The 22286-nt window shown below is 45.3% G+C and overlaps 2 protein-coding genes across 5 annotated transcripts in view; both read left to right on the top strand.

The window, feature by feature from the left end:
• Positions 1–22286, top strand: part of LOC115408993 (tripartite motif-containing protein 16-like) — an 85766-nt gene that overhangs the window by 36946 nt on the left and 26534 nt on the right. For 2 of the 4 annotated variants that reach the window (XM_030119954.1, XM_030119949.1), the window contains exon 1: positions 3194–3234. The exons of the other annotated variants lie outside the window; for them this stretch is intronic. The gene's annotated coding sequence lies outside the window, so the exon portion shown is untranslated. Of the gene's footprint in view, positions 1–3193; positions 3235–22286 lie in introns of those variants that run through there. 4 annotated transcript variants of the gene reach the window in all.
• LOC115408988 (tripartite motif-containing protein 16-like) lies at positions 3779–5615 on the top strand. Its single transcript, XM_030119944.1, has one exon. The coding sequence runs from the start codon at positions 3793–3795 to the stop codon at positions 5437–5439; it is 1647 nt and encodes a 548-aa protein (XP_029975804.1). The 5' UTR covers positions 3779–3792; the 3' UTR covers positions 5440–5615.

The raw sequence follows: 22286 nt of genomic DNA, 5'->3' as shown, positions 1-22286 counted from the left end.
TTTTACCTTCAAGTTGAAATCTCTTCTGGCAGGTGAGGTGCCACCAGTTTTTCGCCTGAAGGGAAAATTGGATGACATGACAGAGGTCAGTCTGCATTCCTTTTGTCTCAATATTTATTTGTTGTTTTTAGTCAATGTTATGTCAGGTTTCCCATCCCTGGACATGATTCATTAACTGATTTTGTGAGCTTTAATGCAGTACAGCCTTTTAAGGCTGAAGAGAGGAAGAAAAGTTGTCAACAAACAGCTGCTCCAATTGTGCAGGGGATGGAGACAACTGAAGAAGAGGTGGGCCTGACCTCCACTTCCATGTTGTTACATTTTGTGAATTGACCTTTCATGTCTTGACAAAAACTTGACGATTCTAATTTTCTTTAGACCGGTGTGGTGGCCCGAGTTGTGGAGCACTGCAGGAAAGCAGCAGGATGGGTGGAGATGAACCCACAGCTGTCAGCAGCCAGGGTGGAGGTGCCTGACGGTTTGAGCATGGACGACACATCATGCACTGAGGAGGCTGTGCAACAGCTGGAAAACCTCTTTCACGCCACCCTGGATTTTGGTGAAGAGGAAAGAGAAGTGATTCTGGAGCTTTTTAAGTTTTTGTTATACAACATTGGAGATATGTGTGTCTTTTGTGAAGAGATCATGGACAAAGGAGGGTACATAGCATACTGCGAGCGCAAAGAAAAATAAAACAACTTGGAAGTTTGTTTTGTGTCTGTTTTCTCCTGAACAGGGATTACAGGCAATCCAGATCATGCAACTAGATATTCAGTAATCCAGTGGATTGAATACACAACTTAATCAGTCCTCACATCCTCCAGTGGCAAATCCATGTGGTCCAACAACACAAGGTAAGAACAGCACAAACAATATGGAGGAATTATTAGATGAATTATGAGGTATAAGAATTGTAAACACTATACAAAATATATATATACGTATAAACATATGCCTATATGAAATTAGTTGAATTAAAACATTGTTAAAAGCTGCAACACTGCAGGAAACTGTACATTTACAATAATGCTATTGAAGCAAAGACAACTCAAATAGGTTTCAGTGTAGAAGAGTTTTTTTTTTCCATTTACACAGATGTATTGTTTCAAAAAGTATGTAATGCAGTCTAACAGCTGTCCATAAAGTCAATTACATCAAAATACTATCTGCAGTAAAATAATGCAGCAAAGAACAATACTGTTTTAAGGGGATCATGACAGTACTCATGATCATAGTCATGCCTTTTCATATTTCTATTAACTTCCGGTCCTGAGAGTGGAGGTGAGATGTTTGCAGGGAAGGGTCCTGAGAGTGGAGGTCTGCAACCAGACTGTGTTGGCATACTCTTTTTTAAATCATACTTACATTACATACATAAAATTAAAGACACCAAAAATAAACCGTAATCTCATGGGGAATGAAAAATACGCGATCCCGATATTCTCGCTTTTTTTTTTCTTTTTTTTTTTTTTTGAAATATTTTCTATCAACTTTCGGTCCTGAGAGTGGAGGTGAGCTGTCTGCAGGGAAGGGTCCTGAGAGTGGAGGTCTGCAGCTGGACCCCTCTCAGCAGTCTCAGCAGCGATGCTCAGACCTCCTGTCCCCAGACTCTTCCCGGAGGATCCCAAGGCGTTCCCAGGCCAGCCCAGAGACAAAGTCTCTCCAGTGTCTCCTGGGTCTTCCCCAGGGTCTCCTCCCAGTGGGACATTCTAGGAACACCTCCCCAGGGAGGTGTCCAGGAGGCATCCTAACCATATGCCCAAGCCACCTCAGTTGGTTCCTCTCGATTCGGAGGCTCTACTCCGAGCTCCTCCCTGGTGACTGAGCTCCTCACCCTATCTCTAAGGGAGCGCCCAGCCACCCTACGGAGGAAGCTCATTTCGGCTGCTTGTATCCAGATCTTGTCCTTTCGGTCATGACCCAAAGCTCATGACCATAGATGAGGGTGGGAACGTAGACTGACTGGTAAATCGAGAGCTTCGCCTTTCAGCTCAGCTCCCTCTTCACCACAACGGACCGATACAACGACTGCGTCACTGCAGCCGCTGCACCGATCCGCCTGTCAATCTCACATCCATCCGTCCCTCACTGTGAACAAGACCCCAAGATACTTAAACTCCTCCACTTGAGCCAGGGTCTCTCCACCGACCTGGAGAGGACAGACCACCTTCTTCCGGTCGAGGACCATGGCCTCGGATTTGGAGGTGCTGATCCTCATCCCTGTCGCTTCACACTCAGCTGTGAACCGCCCCAGTGCATGATGGTCCAGGTTCGATGGAGCAAACAGGACAACTTCATCTTCAAAAAGCAAAGATGAAATCCTGTGGTCCCTGAACCGGACCCCCTCCGGCCCCTGGCTGCACCTAGAAATTCTGTCCATAAAGATTCTGAACAGAACCGGTGACAAAGGGCAGCCCTGCTGCAGTCCAGCATGCACCGGAAACAGGTCTGACTTACTGCCAGCAATGCGGACCAGGCTCCTGCTTCGGTCACACACACACACACACACACACACACACACACACACACACACACACACTGATAAGCACACACACCCACATGACACAGCTTGTGACAGCTATCATAAACTAAAGTCATTGTCACCAAACGTTTTACAGCATCAACACTGATTATTGGTAATCATCAATAGAGAGAGATTTCATCTCTAAAGTCTCAGAAAGTCTGAAGAACCAAATTCTCTTTCAGTGAAATCAAAACAATGTCATTTAAAACAACAGATCAGAATATCATGGGTCAGTGTCAACCAGGTGATCTGGTTGGTCAATAAAAGATGATTTGACTGCAGGTCAAAGTCTTCTCTCACACAGAGTTAAATATTACCAGAGAATATTACTGGAGGCCTGGAAGAAGTCCAGAACCAAGAACCCAGTGGAGATGAGTGGATTGATCAGGATTGATTGATATGGACTGATGTGTGTTTCAGAGTCAGTGTTGGAGGAAACAGGAAGCCAGTGAGGAATGTGGACGTTAGTGTGAATGTTCATGAAATGATCCACTCTTCACTGAACACCAGTCAACTCTTCACTTCAACACAGAGTGTGTGTTCACACCCTAAACTCTCTTTACATTTCTTCCCCCCCTCCCTTCAGATCAGCAGTGGGTGGAGCCACATGCTGACTCAACAGGTGGAGAGCAGATAAATGAGTGTGACTTCTCCAGAAGTGAAGCAGACGGGAAAGAGAGGCTGGACGTCTGCTCAGGATTTCTACTGCTGTGAGTAGAAACTAATGCTAACACTCCAATCAAACAGCTGAGGGAGCTTGATGAGGACAGGACACACTGAGGGACATTACAAGAAACACAGCAGCTACTTTACTGACTTACTGCTTCCTTTGTGTCCACAGGGGCAAGCATTAGCTAACAGCCGAGTTTCCACATCTCTGTGGATTCAAACAGGAAGTCCACAGATGGGATTATTAGTGTGAGACAGACCAAAGAAAGAGTGAGTGAGTTGAAAAGCAGAAGTTGAAGCTTGACATTCCAACTGAACAATGGCTGGAAGGTGAAGTGAAGCTGCTGGATTTCCTGAATGAAATCAAGCTGTGACGTCCTTTCCCTTCTCTCCACACTGAGTCACTGCCTCCTCCTCTTTCACAGATCTCACAGCTGAGGGATCACTGATGTCTCTGAGCTGCAGGGGGCAGCAGCTCACCAGCAGAACCAGGGCAGACCAGCGTTCACAGGAGCAGGAAACCAGAGGAGGGTTGGGCTTCAAAGCTGCTGAGCAGGAAGAGAAACTCTTCAAACACTAGCTGTTGTTGAGAGGAGGAAATGGCTCAGGGAGGAGCTCAGCTGGATCCACTAAAGTTCTCTTGTTCCATCTGTCTGGATCCCCTGAAGGATCCGGTGACGGTTCCCTGTGGACACAGCTACTGCAGCAACTGTATTAAAAGACACTGGGATGAAGAGCAAAATAAGGGAATCTACAGCTGTCCTCAGTGTGGGGACAAGTCCAGGAGGAGGCCTGACCTGAAGAAAAGCGTCGTGTTAGCAGAGTTAGTGGAGGATCTGAAGAAGACTGGACTCCAAGCTGCTGCAGCTGATCTCTGCTCTGCTGGACCTGAAGATGTGGCCTGTGATGTTTGCTCTGGGAGGAAGCTGAAAGCCGTCAAGTACTGTCCGGTCTGTGTGGCCTCTTACTGTGAGGAACACCTCCAAGGTCACTACAAAGCAGCTCCATTGAAGAAACACCAGCTGGTGGAGCCCTCCAAGAAGCTCCAGGAGAAGATCTGCTCTCTTCACGATGAGGTGAAGAAGACTTTCTGTCGCACTGATCAGCAGTGTATCTGTTACCTCTGCATCACGGACCAACACAGAGGCCATGAAACAGTCCCAGCTGCAGCAGAAAGGAGGCAGAAGCAGAAGGAGCTGGAGGGGAGTCGACTAAACATCCAGCAGAGAATCCAGGAGCGAGAGAAAGACGTGAAGCTGCTTCAGCAGCAGATGGAGGCCGTCAATGTCTCTGCTGATGAAGCAGTGGAGCACAGCGAGGAGAGCTTCACCCAGATGATCCGTCTCCTCCAGAAAAGAAGCCTTGAGGTGAAGCGACAGCTCAGATCCCAGCAGCAAACTGCAGTGAGTGGACTCAAAGAGCTTGAGGAGAAGCTGCAGCAGGAGATCGCTGAGCTGAAGAGGAAAGACGTCCAGCTGGAGCAGCTGGCACACACAGAGGACCACACCCAGTTTCTCCACAGCTACACCTCAGTGTCAGCACTCAGTGAGCCCACACACTCCTCCAGCATCCAGACTGCTCCTCTCAGATACTTTGAGGATGTGGCAGCAGCTGTGTCAGAGAGCAGAGACAAACTACAGAACATCCTGAGAGAGACTGAAGAGGAGCTGCTACTGCTACAACCACAGCCAGAGAGCAGAGCAGACTTCTTACAATATTCACAGCAGATCACTCTGGATCCAAACTCTGTGAACAGAAAGCTGAAATTTTCTGATGGAGACAGAAAAGTAACTTTAACAGAGGAAGTTCAGCGTTATTCTGATCATCCAGACAGATTCACTGTATGTCCTCAGGTTCTGAGCAGAGAGAGTCTGACTGGATGTAGTTACTGGGAGGTGGAGAGGAGAGGAAGAGGAGTTTATGTAGCAGTCACATACAAGAACATCAGCAAAGCAGGGAGGAGAGTGGAATGTGGATTTGGACATAATGACAAATCTTGGGCTTTACATTGTGACTCTAAGAGATTTATTTTTTGGCACAAAAGCATCCAAACTCCCGTCTCAGGTCCTCGGTCCTCCAGAGTGGGAGTGTACCTGGATCACAGAGCAGGTATTCTGTCTTTCTACAGCATCTCTGAAACCATGACTCTCCTCCACAGAGTCCAAACCTCCTTCACTCAGCCGCTACATGCTGGAGTTAGCGTCTATGGTTCTGGATCCTCAGCAGAGTTTGTGAAACCTGAGTAGAGGACTCCATCAGATCTCCTTGTGTGGTTTTCTAAAGGAGCCTCCACATTTTCTGAGCTGAGACATTGATGAGATTTCTGACAGGAAGAAGATTGAAACCAACAGATGGTCGGCCGTCTTCTCAGAGACTTTCTACGTGGACAAAAGGATGTGAGACGAGTGTGGAGAGACAGAAAGGAGCCGAGTCAGTGGAGAAAAACATGGCCGCTGCAGCCATCAGTCCCCTCACTGATTCCTCAACTGATGCTTTTCTAATAGTTGGACTAATTTTTCAAGCTTCTCAAACAGGAAGTTCTTCTTCACGGACCACAGGAAGCTGCAGCTTTTCACACTTTGGGGGATTTGAAGTGGAAAATAGGAGCTTTCACATGTTTGGATTGATCAATCTGTCTTTTTTTATCATGATTCTTTTCTGACATTTGATCCTTCGGAGTGAAGATTTGTGGATTTTCGTCAACAGTGAACTGATTGTTTTGGATTTTTGGATCTTCATCTGTCACCAAGTGGCAGGAAGTTTGATTCTTTTAGCTGGAAATGACTCCAGTCGACACCAACAGTCAACAATTTACATGCACACACACACACACACACACGTTTGTACTTCTATCGTTGTGAGGACACTCATTGACATCATGTATTTCCTAGCCTCTTACCCTAACCCTAACCATCAAAAATAAATGCCTAACCCTAACCTATGCCCTAAACCTAACCTAAACCCAATTGTAACCCGAAACCAAAAACCAAGTCTTGACCCTCAAAAAGTTCAAAAAAGGCCTGTCGAAAAGTGAGGACCGGCAAAAATGTCCTCAGTTTGCAAAAATGTCCTCACTCTGTTGGTGAAAAACAAATTTTGGTCCTTACTTTTGGGTATGTACAAGAACACACGCACACGCACACGCACATGCACACGCACACGCACACACACACAGGTTTCTTTTAAAGACATTAAATCAGTCATAAAGTGAAATGCTGCTTTATTAATTGTCGATTTGTTTCTTTTTCAAAGGTTTTTGCTTCAAATGTTGTTTGTGTGACACCAAGAGAAACCAAGTCAGTCAACATGGAGCCTTTAATAAAATACATTCAGTCATCATTCTAGTCACACACACACACACACACACACACACAAAACAAAAACAACCTTGCTTCACAAAAGTTAGCCTAGCTGGTTAAACACAGGTAAGCTACGTCGTGTTGTATATTTTTATCCCATTTAAATGGTTACACTGTGATGTCATTACTCTGTCTTGTGACTGCCTTTTGTGCCTTGCGACTGCCTAGGTGAGAGGTCACTATAGCTAAACCTTTGATATCTTTGTGATCACATAAGGACCACAGCCCTGAGGGACAACAGGTCTGAACCAGCCAAGATGAGGAGCTGATGCCCGGTCAAAAGCCCACAGGAGGCATTTCATCGTTTATTCAGACTGCATTCTGTGGGCGTAACCATGTGTCAGTCTATTGTACCGGTCGCATGTGGCCTGCTGAGATGAGCTGGATTGTTGTAAAATGCCCCAAGCTAGGGTGTTGTAACCGCAGGACCGCAGATCTTAAGCATGATTGCTGACTCCTGAAGAAGAGGAGTCTCATGTGTCACCCTTAATTAAGTGAAAACTGAGGATAAAGTTGTCCTTCCACCAACAACTGGGGCCATTCAGCCTGGGGTTCAGACTAAGGGCCAGCGCCCACATACTGCGAAACGGCTCCGCTGCGCTGCACTGCGCCGCGCAGTACGCAGCACTCACGCAGCAATTACGCACCCATTGAAGTCAATGAAGTCGCAGGCAGAGCGCGCCCACTGCCTGCGCGAGTGCTGCGTCGGGCGTCCGCCCACCGCCGTACTGCGGACAGCTCTCCGCACAACTTCGGTCCAGGTCTATTTTTGCCGGAGGCACAGCGGAGCCGGAGTCAATTTCCCATAATGTCAAAGCACCAACAGTAAACCAAAAGAGTGCAACATCCATTTTATCAAAACAAATCACTACAAAAGTTGACATTTTTTTTTATTTCGAGGCATATATAAATATATATATATATATATATATATATATATATATATATATATATATATATATATATATATATATACATACATATATATATATATATATATAGGATTTCACCCCAACAGGGCCCGAGGGTTTTCAGAACCCACCAACCCGACGTAAATGACGCCTCTGCTGTGGATCCTCTGTTCATCACTTCATCAGATTTTAATTAGTTGAGTGTAACTACACTTTTGGTTTGCAGTTGTACAGTTACTGTTCTCATATTGTTTCAACACCTCATTTGACAGGTATTCTGACTGTAATTCATCTGGGAAAAGAGAGAAAACAAAAAAAAATAAAATTAAAGATGAATCTGAATGTTTGAACCATTATTAGTTAAATTTTTGCTGATATCGTGATAATATCGTTATCGTGATATTTTTTGCCCACGATAATCGTAAAGAGAAAATTTGATACCGTGACAGCCCTAATTGGGACCCATGCGTCTCACTGGTGGCATCTGTCTCCTCTGCTGCTCAGCATCTTCAAGGAGAGTGTGGTTGTCACTTGGAGCCAGCAGAAAGTTGTGCAAAATGCACGCAGCAACCACAGCTGAATCCACCTTTTCAGGATGCAGGTTGATTCTGCGGTGCAGTATCCTCCACCTGGAGGCCAAAATGCCAAAAGCACATTCAACCACCATCCGTGCCCGAGAAAGTCTGTAGTTGAAAACCCTCCTCTTGTGTGTGAGGGTATCGCCTGGGTAGGGTCTCATCAAGTAAGTCTTCAGTGGAAATGCAGCATCACCCACCATGACGTAAGGCACATTCACAGCTGCATTTCCACCAGGAAGAGGGGCATCAGGGGGCACCTGAAGTGTCCCACTAGCCATCCCTACCCCTAATGCTGAACCAGCATAGACTCCTCCATCACTCGCTCTCCCAAAGTCTCCGACCTGTTTGACACGGAATCTGTATTCTGCGTCCACCAGTGCCAAAAGAACAATGGAAAACGTCTTTTTGTAATTAAAGTACTGGCTCCCAGACTCTGGAGGTGCTTGGATGTGTATGTGTTTTCCATCAATGGCCCCTCAACAGTGTGGAAAATTCCATTTCTCCCAAAAACCCTGGGCAACTTCTCTCCATGTCTCTTCATTAGGGGGGGGGGGGGCAGAAACTTGTCCATCATCTTTTTTTCTATGGCTTCACACACCATCTGGACCGAGTTCCTCACTGTTGTGTTCCCAAGGCGGTAGCTGAAAGCCAGACTGGCAAAGGAGTCTCCAGATGCCAAATACCTGTAGGTGACAAAAACAAAACAAAATAAAAAAATCTGTAATTTCTTTCCACTGCAGAACAGTGTAAAAACAAATGGAGAGCACTCAGAGATGGCTTTGTGAAAAGCAAAAAAAGGAATGTTCAGCCAAGTGGATCTGAGGGAGGAGCAGTGAAGGAATGGAAATACAAAAAAATAATGTCCTTCCTAATGCCATATATCCAGCCACGAAGGTCAGTTAATGCATATACAATGATCATAAAAGGTTTTGCATTATATAAGATCAACAATTTGCAATATGTTGATATTATACTATAGCTTTTTTTTTTTTTTAATATTGATCATTTATTTACAAGCTTCTATTAGTTAAATCTATCTTAACATTTTTATTGCTGTGCATTCATGTACATATTCTTTCTAGTTCAAAAACCAACTTGGCATCGGCAGCCCAGACCTTAATGGAGACTGAGGAAGACCAACCCCCAACCCCTCAGTCACTACAGGGACCAGGTGAAGATGCAGATGCTTCACTGATGCCTGCTCCCACTCCATCCCGAGCGTCATCAATGCCTTCCCCTGCTCCCTCCCTCACCGCCACAGACAGAGAGCGACGTGCTCGGTCTCGGAGTCCAAGGGAGCGGGCCACAACATCGAGTGCTCCCAGACAGACCTCTCGAGCAAGAAGGGCAGCTCGGCCTGATATGGATCTCGGGGATAGGCTCATCTCCATCCTGGAGAACCCTGCCCCAAAACCTCATTTGCCGCTGGAAAAGGGGGATCAAATACATCACTTTTTACTCAGCTTGGTGTCAATACTACATCAGTTGGACCCGGACTTGCTACGGCATGCCAAAGCAGACATATTAAACCTTGTCCACGATTACCAGGCCCAGCAAGAACAGCGGCAGCACCAGCAGCAGGATCACCAACAACACCTACCTCGTCCAACACCCATCAGAAGACCACCCTCCACACAACCATCACACACCGCTACATTCACTCCAGCTTCTGCAGTCACTGGAAACCTTGGCTCTTTCATGCAAATGTTACCCGCTGACTCAGAGGCACAATGGGAGGGTGAGAGTGAAGAGGGACATTCCTCTCAATTCTCATAAATGTTGTTATAATCTTTTGTGCGAGTTCAAAACATTTTCAGACTTTCTCTATTTTTGTAGATTTGGTGTGAGTCCTAAACATTTTCATACTTTATTTTAATATATTTTGTGAGTTCTAAACGTTCATACTTTCGCCATTTTTACGATATTGTGTGCGAGTTCTAAACAATTTCATACTTTATTGTAATATATTTTGTGTGAGTTTGATATTTAATTTTATTTCGAAGTTTATTCTGTACAAATTTCTGACTTTAATAATTTTATTTTTGCTGTGAAGACCAAATAAATATCCATAACTGGTGTGCTGCATTCATTTCGTGTAATTGTTCTTACCGAATTCCAACAGCCAGTCTTTGCTATGGTTCGATAGCAGCTCTGTATGTTGTACTCTGTCTTCTTAATTCTGGGCCAACATGGGACAGAAGCTCGTCCATCTGCTCTGCTGACATTTGGAAGTATTGGTGATGCCTCTGACTGTCCAGTCTCAGTTCAGCCACCAGGTGGTAGAAGTCACCTTTTGTGCTTCTTTGTTGGTTCAGGGGGTGAACCCAATGCATCCTCCTTTGTCTTTGTCTTTGTGACTTGTCCAGCAGCAAAAGCAAAGCAAGAGTTCGTCTCCGACAAACGTAAGCTGCAAGTAGAGATACACATTAGGAATACAGAAAAACAAAACCAAAGGACATGTTGTTCTACAAATGTAAGCTCTAAGAAGAGATATAAATTAGGGACACAAAATAATATTTTACTTAGCTATTAACAATGTTTTCAATGAAAACTTCTCTATTGCAAAAACTGTGAAGTATCAATAAAAATATTAGACTATTAACTCCAATCTAACTTTAAAGTGTCTTTTCCAAAGTCACATTTTTCGTTTAACAATACTTCTATTGTTCTTCAGCCAAAAAGCCAAAATAATTTTAATTCATTCAGAATTCCTAAACATCTCAAAAGATAGCTAAAATTAAAAGTACATTAACGAATAACATGAAAATAAAGTAATTGTTTTGTCTTTGTAACGATATCTTCGTGTATACAATTGCATTGTTGTAGAACAGCCGTGTCCTGCCTGAATGAACAATCACAGTACTCTATTTCACATCAAATGTACTAAATATGCAATAAGTGCAACATTTCTGAATTCATTGTACTTACCCATTGCTGAAAAAAACATGCGGAGGTTATTTTAAGGGAGAAAAACGAAGCTTGAAGCCGAACTGTTGAAGCCGAAGCCGTGTTTTCCCGGGAATGAATTTGTTTGATCTAACTTCCGCATTTATGAATGGGAAGTATCGCGTGATCTCACAAATCCCACGCATGCGCTGAGCGCACGTCTGGTCAAAAGACGGAGTGCTGTGGCGCAGCCGTACCGCATCAGGTGGGCACACTAGTACGGCTGCGAACGGCTGCGACCTGCGCGGCGCAGCGCAGCGGAGCCGTTCCGCAGTATGTGGGCGCTCGGCGTAAGAGCTGTTCTCGCAGGGCTGATGGACCGAGAGCCTCGTATTTTGATTTTATTGCTAGCATGAGGCCTTATTCGCTGTCTGATCATCTTCAATCAAATAAAAGAATCTGTGCTGAGACTTATAGGTTTCAAGCATCCTTTTTTCATTTTAAATTCAGTCTCAACAAATTGGCGTCACGAACAGGATTTCAGAAGGACGATCAGACGGGGCCGGCGTGCCAGACCTCATCCAACCAGGACCTAAGTGACCTTCGCTGCACGGCAACATATTATAAGGTAAGGCAAAACCTGTTTCTGAAAAAGACAAATTTGCCACATTGAGCATATCCAATTTTCAGTCACTTCCGTTTCTGCATTGGTTCTGGTTTTGAAGAAGAAGACGTGGAACCTGAGACTAAGTGTGGGTAAAGAAAAGTGTTCACGTGCACCTGGAGGATTTTTTGTTGCTGTGTGGTGGTGTTCAAATTTGGTAAATTAATAGAATAAATTAGGGCTGAACGACATGGGCAAAATTTCATATCTCGATATCCATGCCAGATTTCTCAATATCGATACGATATATTACAGTGGATTCAGTGAAAGTTAAGCATTTTTCAGAAAAATAAAAACATCATAATACAAAAGGATGTAAAAAAATGCAGTTTTATTTATGAGAACTCACTGCCACTACCACCAAACTCGTTTGTGCAGATTCTGCAACCGCCCTCTGCCATCAGCTGTCAACCAGTAAACGAGGTTTGTGGTTGGCTGGCCTTACCTGTGCATGGGCGAGCTTACATGCAGGGCAAGCAGGGGAAATCTTGATATCGTTGATTTTGAGAAACTAATGTCCTGAATGTTCATATCGCGATATCGATATGATAACGATATATCGTTCAGCCCTAGAATAAATCCTCCAGTACAGTGGTAGACAGGTAATCAAGTATCGGTGGAAGGACCGACGTATTACTGTGTCTTAGTCTGTGATCTGTGGCTACGTGCGGGGAAGAAGAAGGAGAAAAGATTCCAATTGGCTTAAAAAAGGAGAAGTGGTCACAGTTGTGTGCGGTGGTAGTGAATTAAGACCACGATTTGGAAATAACTGTGTAATAATTTGTGTAAGAAGGAATGAGGCGTAAAGATGGATGGTGAATTTGACTGTGAATTGGCAAATTTTGATTGAAAGACGTGCCGGATGATAAAGTGTACATCCAAGGTCAATTTGAATCTGCTAAAAAGGCATAAAAATAAAAATATACATAATAATAATAATGAATAATAATAAATAATAATATTATTGATAATAAAATAAAAAAAACTACAGAAGAACATGAAAATGCAAGGAAATGGCTACAAAGGAAAAAACGGAAAAAGGAAAACATCAATTTGAAGAAAGAAAAGGGGCAGTTTCACACCCTCTAGCTTGCAGCTGCTGCAGAGGCTTTTTTGTGGATGTTTCTGAAAAATCTGGCTCCATTGCAGCCGTTCTTTTTCAGAAAAGAGAGGGGACAGGAGACAGGCAAATTTCAGGCAAATTTTGACCTATGGAATTTTTCTCTTGACCCAGTGGAAGCTGAACAACCACCCCGTGCTAGATATGCAGCAGGTCTGACAAAAGTCATACTCAAAACTGGTCACATTGTAATGGACACTCATCCAGTACCCAGACTACTCCGTTTTTGTGGACGGATGTTGTTTCAGAGACCCCTCTGGGGTCCTCAGATCTGCTCACGCAGTCATTGCAGATGTTGGCCAACAAACTTATTGTGTTCAGGAAGCAGACTCCATCGGAAATAGACAGTCAGCCTAGTGGGCTGAACTCATTGCTCTCACTAGGGTTCTAGAGAGGGTGGATGGTTAAAGAGTCAACATCTACACTGACTCAGCATACACTGCAGGCGTAGTCAGTGGCGGAGCTAGACTTTTTTCCATGGGGTGGCCAGGGGGTGGCCAAGGCTATTTCAGGGGGTCCACAGACTATAACAATGAATTTGTTTCTCGACTTATCAATTGCAATCAGACACATGTTGAAATGTACATACTAAGCTCACAGGAGATGAGATTTATGAATATATAATTTGCAGTTTATTAACAATGTAGAAATTGTAAAACATAACTTTGCAACAATTTTTCAATAATTCATTAATAACTCATTTTTACAAAAATGGTGAAAATGCACCAACACATTCATAGTTACTCACACAATCTCTCCCCTGCCCCCCTCTCTCTCTCATCAATATCTTAACCACGCAGAAAAATAATTAATTAATAACTCATTTTTACAAAAAATGGTAAAAATGCACCAACACATTCATAGTTACTCACACAATATCTCTCCCTCCCTCTTCCTCACATTCATTTTACAACAAGGATTTCTCTGTCCACGCAGGTGTTGAACCGAGCGCTCCCATCGGCGCAAACTCCGACAATAAGCTCGTTTAATTAAGAATTAAACATGGATTAAACTACTCAGCATCTACACATGAACACCGTAGTTAGATGCAGGCACGAACAGATGACATCTCTACTTCATGAGGAAGGCTGGCACTGCACGGAAAGCTCTCGGATCACAGCTGACAGGGACAAGCATGCTGCAGTACTCACTTTGGTCATTCACTGTGGATCTGGGCATCAACAATGAGCGCGCACGTCTGTAAGGTGAGGTCAAAGATAACCGGACTCGTGGGCAGAAGGATTTATCTTAACTTAAAGGAGGGGGACCCGCTAGTCCACACGCTCCGTGGGACATTCAACACGCCACAGCTGACAACCTGACATCAACTCGGGCACCGGGCAACCAACCCGGACACTCCCTAACCCGGCCTTTTATACAGTATCCTTCGTCTCCTTTTTCGACAATTTGTTGATCTCCTGTCTCCAGCAAAGATAACCGACTCCAGTTCAAATCAGATTCAAATCTTCCTCTGCTTCAGTGGCGATTCTTCTTCTTCTCCTAATGAATGTGGATTGCAATGCTTTGTGGTACATAGCGCTATCTATTGTACAGGTGGGACAGCAGTCTGATTTAAAAATGCAACTGGTTGCTTCTGGCAAGACGTACAGTGCTGCGATATGTCATTCATCTGGGGTGGCACCTGGGGGGTCCAATCAGATTTCAGGGGGGTCCAGTGCTACCCCTGCCCCCCCTCTAGCTCCGCCCCTGGGCGTAGTGCATGCAGATCCAGCAGAAAGACAACCCAGGCTCACCAACCCAATCGGAAACATGGGCGTAGATTCAGCGATCCCCATCATCATCACCTGAAGGTTCTGAGGAAGGTGACGGAGAGGACGTCCCCCGCCGTCCGGTTGGAGGAAAAGAAATCGACGTGGTCCTACCAGTCCCAAGGCAGCCCAGTGCCAGTCCCGGAGGAACCGAGGCCCCCTGGAACCAACTGAAATATCGGGAAATGGGAGAACACGGTGCAAGACCGATTCTCCCCAACGGCAGAAGTAGGCACAGTGGATGGAGCCCGGAAGGTGTCCTCTGCTGTGGCCTTCTACGGATAGCAGCGTCTGTTCCCCTCCTAATGTGGACATTGGAGGGGTCACGGGTTAAACTTTTTGTCCCAGAAGCTCACGGCAAGCCCACGATGCAAGGTTCTTGACTGACGTCGTCAGCCCAGGACAAAGAGACCACGACAGTAGGTGAAGATGAAGCGTCCCTTCAGACCTTGACTTCATCTCTGAACGCTCGCTGTGCTCCTGATCACTCCGGGGCCTGCATCATGCAGCCTGGAAATAGACGTGTCACGTTTTTATAGACTTATGCTTCCTCTTCCGCTGTCTCCGAAGTGATGATGTAGAGCACATGTGTCAAACTTGTGCCAGAAAGGGTCGAGTGGCTGCAGGTTTTCGTTCCAACCAAGCAGGAGCACACCAGACTCCACTCATGTCATCAGGTCTTCAGTGTAGCTTGATAACATGAGTGGAGTCTGGTGTGCACCTGCTTGGTTGGAACAAAAACCTGCAGCCACTCGGCCCTTTCTGGCATGAGTTTGACACCCCTGATGTACAGTATTGTTTAGCTGTCACCCCTACGTGGCAGCATACACAGGTTCTGATTGGGCTCCAGGATGCAAATCAACCAGCTTACCCAGTAATTATTCTAAACTTCTACTATACATCAGACTTCAAAAGTTGTAGCGGGAATTCATGGATTCCGCTTGTCAGATTTTGTTAACGTAACATCACAGACTGGGAATCAGACGACTCACTGAGTAAAACTTATCCTGACCCCTATGGCCATAGGTGTTTGCACCTTAGGTTATATGCTGTAGTTCCAGGTACTGACCCCTATGCAAATCTCCGTCTGTTGTTGGAGGAATTGAATAATGTCTCTGGTGTGGGAAATTCTTGGTTGATGGACTTGTTTGATCGATGGTTCGGAAAGTTCAAAGGGTTACTTTTGGCAATCTTCACATCTGCTGCAGTGTTTCTGGCCCTTCTCATCGACTGTGGTTGTTGTTGCATTCCTTTGCTTAGATCTCTCATTACCAAAATGATTGCATTTGTGACTGATAAGTATGCACCCCCCCGCCCCCCCCCCTGCCAAATGGTGGTCGAGGAAACTGATCCACATTTTTCCGCTCTGGCCCACACTGCTGATGCCTCCTATCACATTCTGTTCCGTGTTGACCACGCACCGTACCCCCCAGTGCAGGATGGTGAGATAGATACCGCTCCACTGTAAAAATGTGCGCGTGTAGTGATCCCAGCTTAACTGGGATCAAGAGAGGGGAATTGTTGTATATTTTTATCTCATTTTTGTGGTTAAAACTGTGATTTTATTATTCTGTCTTGTGACTGCTTGTGTGCTCTGTGCCTGCATGGGTGGAGGGTCACTATGGCTGGACCTTTGACCTCTTTGTGATAACATAAGGACCACAGCCCTGGGGACTTTAGGTGTGAACCAGCCAGGATAAGGAGCTGACGCCAGGTCAGAAGCCCACAGGAGGCATTTCATCTTTTATTCAGGCTGCATTCTGTGGGTGTAACCATGTGTCAGTCTGTTGTACCGGTCGCATGTGGCCTGCTGAGATGAGCTGGATTGTTGTAAAAGGCCCCAAGCTAGGGTGTTGTAATTGCAGGACTGCAGATCTTAAAGCTATAGTGCGTAACTTTGGTCGCCCTCTAGCAGAATTCTGCGTTCTTACAACAATAAAGCCGGCGCTTCCACATGACGTATGCCCAAGTGTCCCCCCCTCCTCCCCCTCTCCCCCCAACCACTGTCACAGTGATTCGCGTTTCCACAGTGCGAATCACCGTTGGAAACGGTTTTTATTCTGTGTGAATAAGGACAGCTGGTGAAAAAAAGATGGACTCTTCTGAAGAGGTAATTATTGTTTTCTTTTTTTCTGTCACAGAAACGCAAATAGCTTAGTACAAACGGGAGACAAGGTGCCTGCTAATTTGTAACTGACAGGTTAGTGGATGAAAAGACCCAGTGGTCGTCAGCGGAAATCACTGGTCTCCAGTAGCTGCTTCTTGATGAAAAACAAAGTGTTACACACAAAGTACAGTGTTTCCTGGCCGGGGGGGGGGGGGGGGGGGGGGGGGCGTGTGGTGTCGCTGCTAACGGCTAACGCTGCTAACGCTGCCTATGTTCGACCGTCGGAGAGTTTGTTTTTTTTTCCTCTCCGTTGTCCGGGCGCTGCACAATTTAGCGCGAGCAGGGCGCCCGGACAACGGAGAGGTCTGGCAGAAACCCTGAGGTAGCATGTCGCTTCCTCGGTCTGCCTGAGACTGTGAGCTGAGCCTGTTGCTATGAGACCCTCCCCGTCCTCCCCCTCCCTTCTTGTTGTGACGTAAAATGCGTAATTTCCTGCGCGCCAGCACGGGAATGTCGCCGGTGGACATGCAAAGCAAGAATTATATATATTGAAAAATCCCGCGACATGTTAGAGGAGCCGATCGGCTTAATCTGCACTTTATCATCTCCACTAGTAGTGGCTTGGCTAAAACGGACATTCATAGACATTTAAAAGTTACGCACTATAGCTTTAAGCATGATTGCCGACTCCTGAAGAAGAGGAATCTCATGCGCCACCCCCTTAAGCTCAGACCGGCCCGCCCACAGGCCGGTCAACATCTCCAGATGCATTTATCAAATATCCAGACGCATTTTGCAGATTCCACGGACACACTATATACCGTTAGAAAGCTTAAATTCTCATGAATCCATCGGTATAAACCACTTTCAGATGTGATTACCACAGCGGGTAATATTAACACATTTGTCCAACAAACAGCAAATGACATAAACAGCGCAACTCACCTTTAGAGGCTCATAACTCATCACAGATGAAAATATTCCAGCAAAAACTGCCACAGTACAAACGTATGCATCCAGACAAAGCTAGAAAGTATAGCCTTTTGTCCAAAACATGTCTTGAAATAAGCAAATAATCCAGAATTAGACGCGCCACCACGCGCGCACGCGGCGCGTCTCTCCGCGTGCGCGTCCGATAATAATCCATGATAACATTTATCAGAAATAAAAGTTTAACTCGCGCTGACCTACCCAATATGGCGACTGAACGGTTTCCGTTCCATTTCAACCAATCAAGTGACTCATCCCTGCCTCCAAGGGCGAACCAGCCAATCGTTGCCGAGACTGATGGACCCTCGTCATCCTACGTCATTGCTCATCATTGATGAATTCTGATCCAATCACATCGGAGGAAACATTTGACTGACAGGGCTGGTAGCCAATGAGCTTGCTGGATGGCTGGATAGCCCGAAAGCGCTGTTTTGAGACCTCTGAGAGTCTGAGGGGGCTGAAAACTGCACCTGTCTCTGTTCCTCTCCGTCTATAACAATAATAATAATAATGTATATGTCCCCAATCCCACACCGAAGAGTATCTGAAGTGATTTTTTGAGTACTTTATGAGTTTTTGAAGTGAAAATAATGTAAAAACGGGCTAAAAACCAACATATACCATTGTACAGAGGGCATTCAGAGGGTATACAGAGGATGTCCAAAATTGACCCCGCCGGGGCATAGCAGTACAAATACATGTGTGAAACACTCATTTCTTGTATTACTGCTCTGACATTTTGACCTGAACTATGTAAGACCCCAGGCTCTGTAGCGGAGCCAGAGTAGGGGCAAGGGGGCGGTCTCCCCAGGGCCCATAAGGTCATAGGGCCCCGTTTCATTTGATGTGTTCACATTTATTCAGAAATAAATTATAATAAAATGTGCAGTGTGTGCCAGAAGGTATACGCATATGAGTGTGGGCTCCAATTTGCCAATTCTAACCCCCGATGCACACTGGATGCGGTCCGGCTGTGGAACGGCTGCGGTCCGGACACCGCAGCTAATCCGTAGTTATCAAAATCAATGCTGTGATGCAAACCGGCTCCGGTCCAGCTCCGGTCCGGCTCCGGTCCGGCTCCGGAGCCTCTGCGGAGCTCCGGTCTCTTTCCGTAGGGATCCTATTTTTCTGGACGCCGGAGCCCTACCGCGTCAATTCAGACAGAAGCACGTCGGGTGCCCGGAAGGAAACACAAAGCGTGTTCCAAAATAAGTGACTTCAAAATAAAATCTGTGTCGTGTTGTTGCCTCAATGTTTTTTAATCGATGTTTCTCATGAATCTTATGTGGGAGTATACACAGAACTAAAAACAAAGCGCAAAAAAAAAAAAAAAAAAAAGCACAAAATGCCAGGAAAAAAAAAACACCAAATAAGTCGGAGGAGGCAGGTGTCAGGTACATGTATGATTAATGTCCTCCAATCCTAATCTGACATGTCATGACATGTCTGCTGTGACTTGTGATCACATAGTACTTAGAGCATCACTTCACAAACGAAAATGGATGATGAGAGAGTGATCCTGGAGGTCCAAGAACACCCTGTCATATATGACACATCCCATCCAAGCTACAGAGATAACCAGAAAAAGGAAAAGGCCTGGGAGTCCATTGCGGTCATCTTAGGAGTGGACGGTGAGTCTTTTAACTTTTCATGACCATCTGAACAGTGAATTGATGTGTGTTGTGTGACACTCCTAATGTCATGAAGTGGGAATGTTGCCATGTCATCCAGCTTGATATTGTTGAATGTAACACAGTACAAATAAGTACCTTTGTAATATATCTGTACTTTAGTAAAGAAATGTAGACCTGTGCTTTGTTCTACATTTTGCAGCTCTAACCAGTACTTCACTGCATTTATAAAAAGCACGTAAGTACATTTCATTGTGTCCATAAGAAATATAAATATAATGTCAGGATATTATGAAATGCAAATGTTACTACTTTTAATTGTTTGCCTACACTTCAATCAATAATGCCAAACAACACAAATAGTTTTCATTGATTGGTTGTGCTCATGTCTCTAAACTGACCAGATGTTCTCAACGCTGTTGGTGCTTTTCCTGCACAAAAAAAAAAAAAAAAAAATACATGGAAGATTCAGCAGTACGCCATACATTGCACTCACAGTGACAAGTAAATTGTAATAACTGTTTATTCACACAAAAAAGTAACTTAAATGCTTTTATGTCCAACATACTGTAATTAAACTCACATAGGGGAGTTGTTTATAGTCGACTGTGCTTTAAATGAAGCCGTAGTTTCACAGCTCACTGCTTCACTGATCACCATCCTCACCCACCTGATTGGACTTCTCACCCTCAAGCACATTCAAATGATGTTCGTGGTGTTGAAGTATGTGCTTGATAAATTTACTTCAGGAAATTGAGCATTCTCACGCACTCTTTCCAGTAAGACTGTTCACACTTATATCATTTGTTCCTGCCACGACACACAACCAGCTGGACTATTACAGTATGTGGTGAATGTGTTTCTGTTGTGGTACACTTCTCCCGCTGCCCTGTGCCCACCAAGGTCTCTTGCCTGTGCCAAGCATCCACCTGCTCCTTCCGCCTCATCAAGCATCCTTACATTGTCCCTTGGGGAAAGTAAGAAATTATGCAGGGTGCAGGCTGCCACAACAAGTGAGTCGACATGATTGGGGTGCAATTTTATGTCTCTTAGCATCACTCTCCATCTTGCAGTGAGGATGCCGAAGGCACACTCAACTACCATCCGAGCCCTTGAAAGTCTGTAGTTGAAAATCCTTCTGTCGTGGGTGAGGTCAGTGCCAGGGTAGGGCCTCAGCAGGTACGTCTTTAAGGGGAAGGCAGCATCCCCCACCATGACATGTGGCAGAGGACCCTGCTCAGGAGCCCCAGGCAGGGGAGCGTTAGGAGGCACATCAAGAGCTCCGCTCTCCATCCCTCTCCCCAGGTCGGAGGCCGCAAAGACACCTCCATCACTCATCCGGCCAAAGTCGCCAACCTGAATGGCTCTAAATCTGTAATCTGCATCAACCAAGGCCATAAGCACAATGCTAAAGTTTCTCTTATAGTCAAAGTACTGTGAGCCAGAGTTAGCTGGTGCCTGTATGTTAATTTTTTTCCGATCGAGAGCTCCCAAGCGATTGGGGAAATTCCATCTGTTCCAGAAGCCACGTGCCACCTCAGTCCAGGTCTCTTGTGTTGGTGTGGGCAGGAACTCGGCCATCATCAACTTTTCAATTGCTGCACAGACCATGTGCACTGACTGTGCCACAGTGGAGTGTCCGAGTCGATAGCAGATAGCCAGGTTGATTAGAGAGTCACCAGATGCCAAGAACCTGTCAAACATAAAAAGACAGAAAAAACATAATTTACATTAAAAAGACATATGGACTCAGGTGGCACATGGCTTCAGCTTACACGCCTAACACAGCTTAACCACACATTTAATACTAATATTCATCTAATTCTTTTTGTAGCAGATGACTGCAAGAACAGGTGGAGGCTCATCCGTGATGTTTTTGTTAAAAACATAAGGACAGAACCTCCAAGTGGTGCGGAGGGAGGCTCCCAGCCCCCTCCCAACAAAGTACGCTCAAATACTGGCATTTCTGAGGCCACATGTGCAACATTAAAGGTTTGTACTTATTATGAAGTATTTTGCTATATAAAAATATTAGTATGTGTACTGTATTATGTCTTATTGCACAGCTGTATGGACAAAACCACAACTAATCTGCTATCTTTGCTGGCTCTTGTACAGTTCCAAAAGCAACTTGCGGCTCAAGGTAACACCCACAGCTGCGAGATCCGCACCTATGTCCAGGAGCACTACACCAACAACTGAAGTGGATACAGAACAAAGTCAGTCACTGTCCTCCATAGCCACCTCTCCTGTGCCCGCAACTGCCTCAACCTCTGCAGACAGACCTGAGAGGTCTCGTAGTCCCAGACAGAGAGCCGCAACAAGAGCACAAGAAGGGAGAAGGAGGCGCATGAGTCCATCTCTACAGCCAAACTTCCAGGACAGACTCCTTGGTGTCCTTGCGGAGCCCCCACCCAAACCACCAGTCCCTGACAGCAATAGGGATGAGCTGTATTACTTTGCACTGAGCCTTGTGCCGATAATGCTGAGGCTCAGTGAGGGTGGGCAACGAAGGGCAAAATTGAGCATTTTAACTACCCTGCATAATATACAGGACGAGGAGTCACGAGATCCAACAGGCTAGCGAAGCATACCCACAGTACACCCACAACCTGCCCCCATGATGCCACCACCCACCACATCGGCAACAAGGGCCCAGCCTGCAAGACAGGACAGTGACATGCAAGCCGGCCCGACGTCACTGGGAGTGTATACTCAAATGCTCATGGATGACAGCCAGTGGGAAGACTATTAAGGCTTTTTCAGTTTTGAAATGCCTTAGTAGGAATTGTAAATAGTTTATTTAAAAATCACATTTTGGTGCAGTTATGAATACTAATAGTTGCATGTTTATGTAGTCTTTTTGGTACTTCTTGTATTTCACTGGACAAAATTGCATGTCTGTGTTTGTGTGAAAGAACAACATTTTCCAACATTGTTTGTTTTCTTCTCTGTTATTTACCTCACTGCAACAGCCAGTCGTTGTTCAGGTTCTATGGGAGCTCTGTAGTTGGTGGTCTGCCTGGTCAATTCAGGGCCAACGATAGAAAGAAGATGGTCCATCTGCTCAGCGCTCTT

This window comes from Salarias fasciatus, chromosome 22, assembly GCF_902148845.1.
Source record: "Salarias fasciatus chromosome 22, fSalaFa1.1, whole genome shotgun sequence".
NCBI lineage: Eukaryota > Metazoa > Chordata > Actinopteri > Blenniiformes > Blenniidae > Salarias > Salarias fasciatus.
Note: the sequence above shows the minus strand (reverse complement) of the source record. Positions and strands in the feature narration are given on the sequence as shown.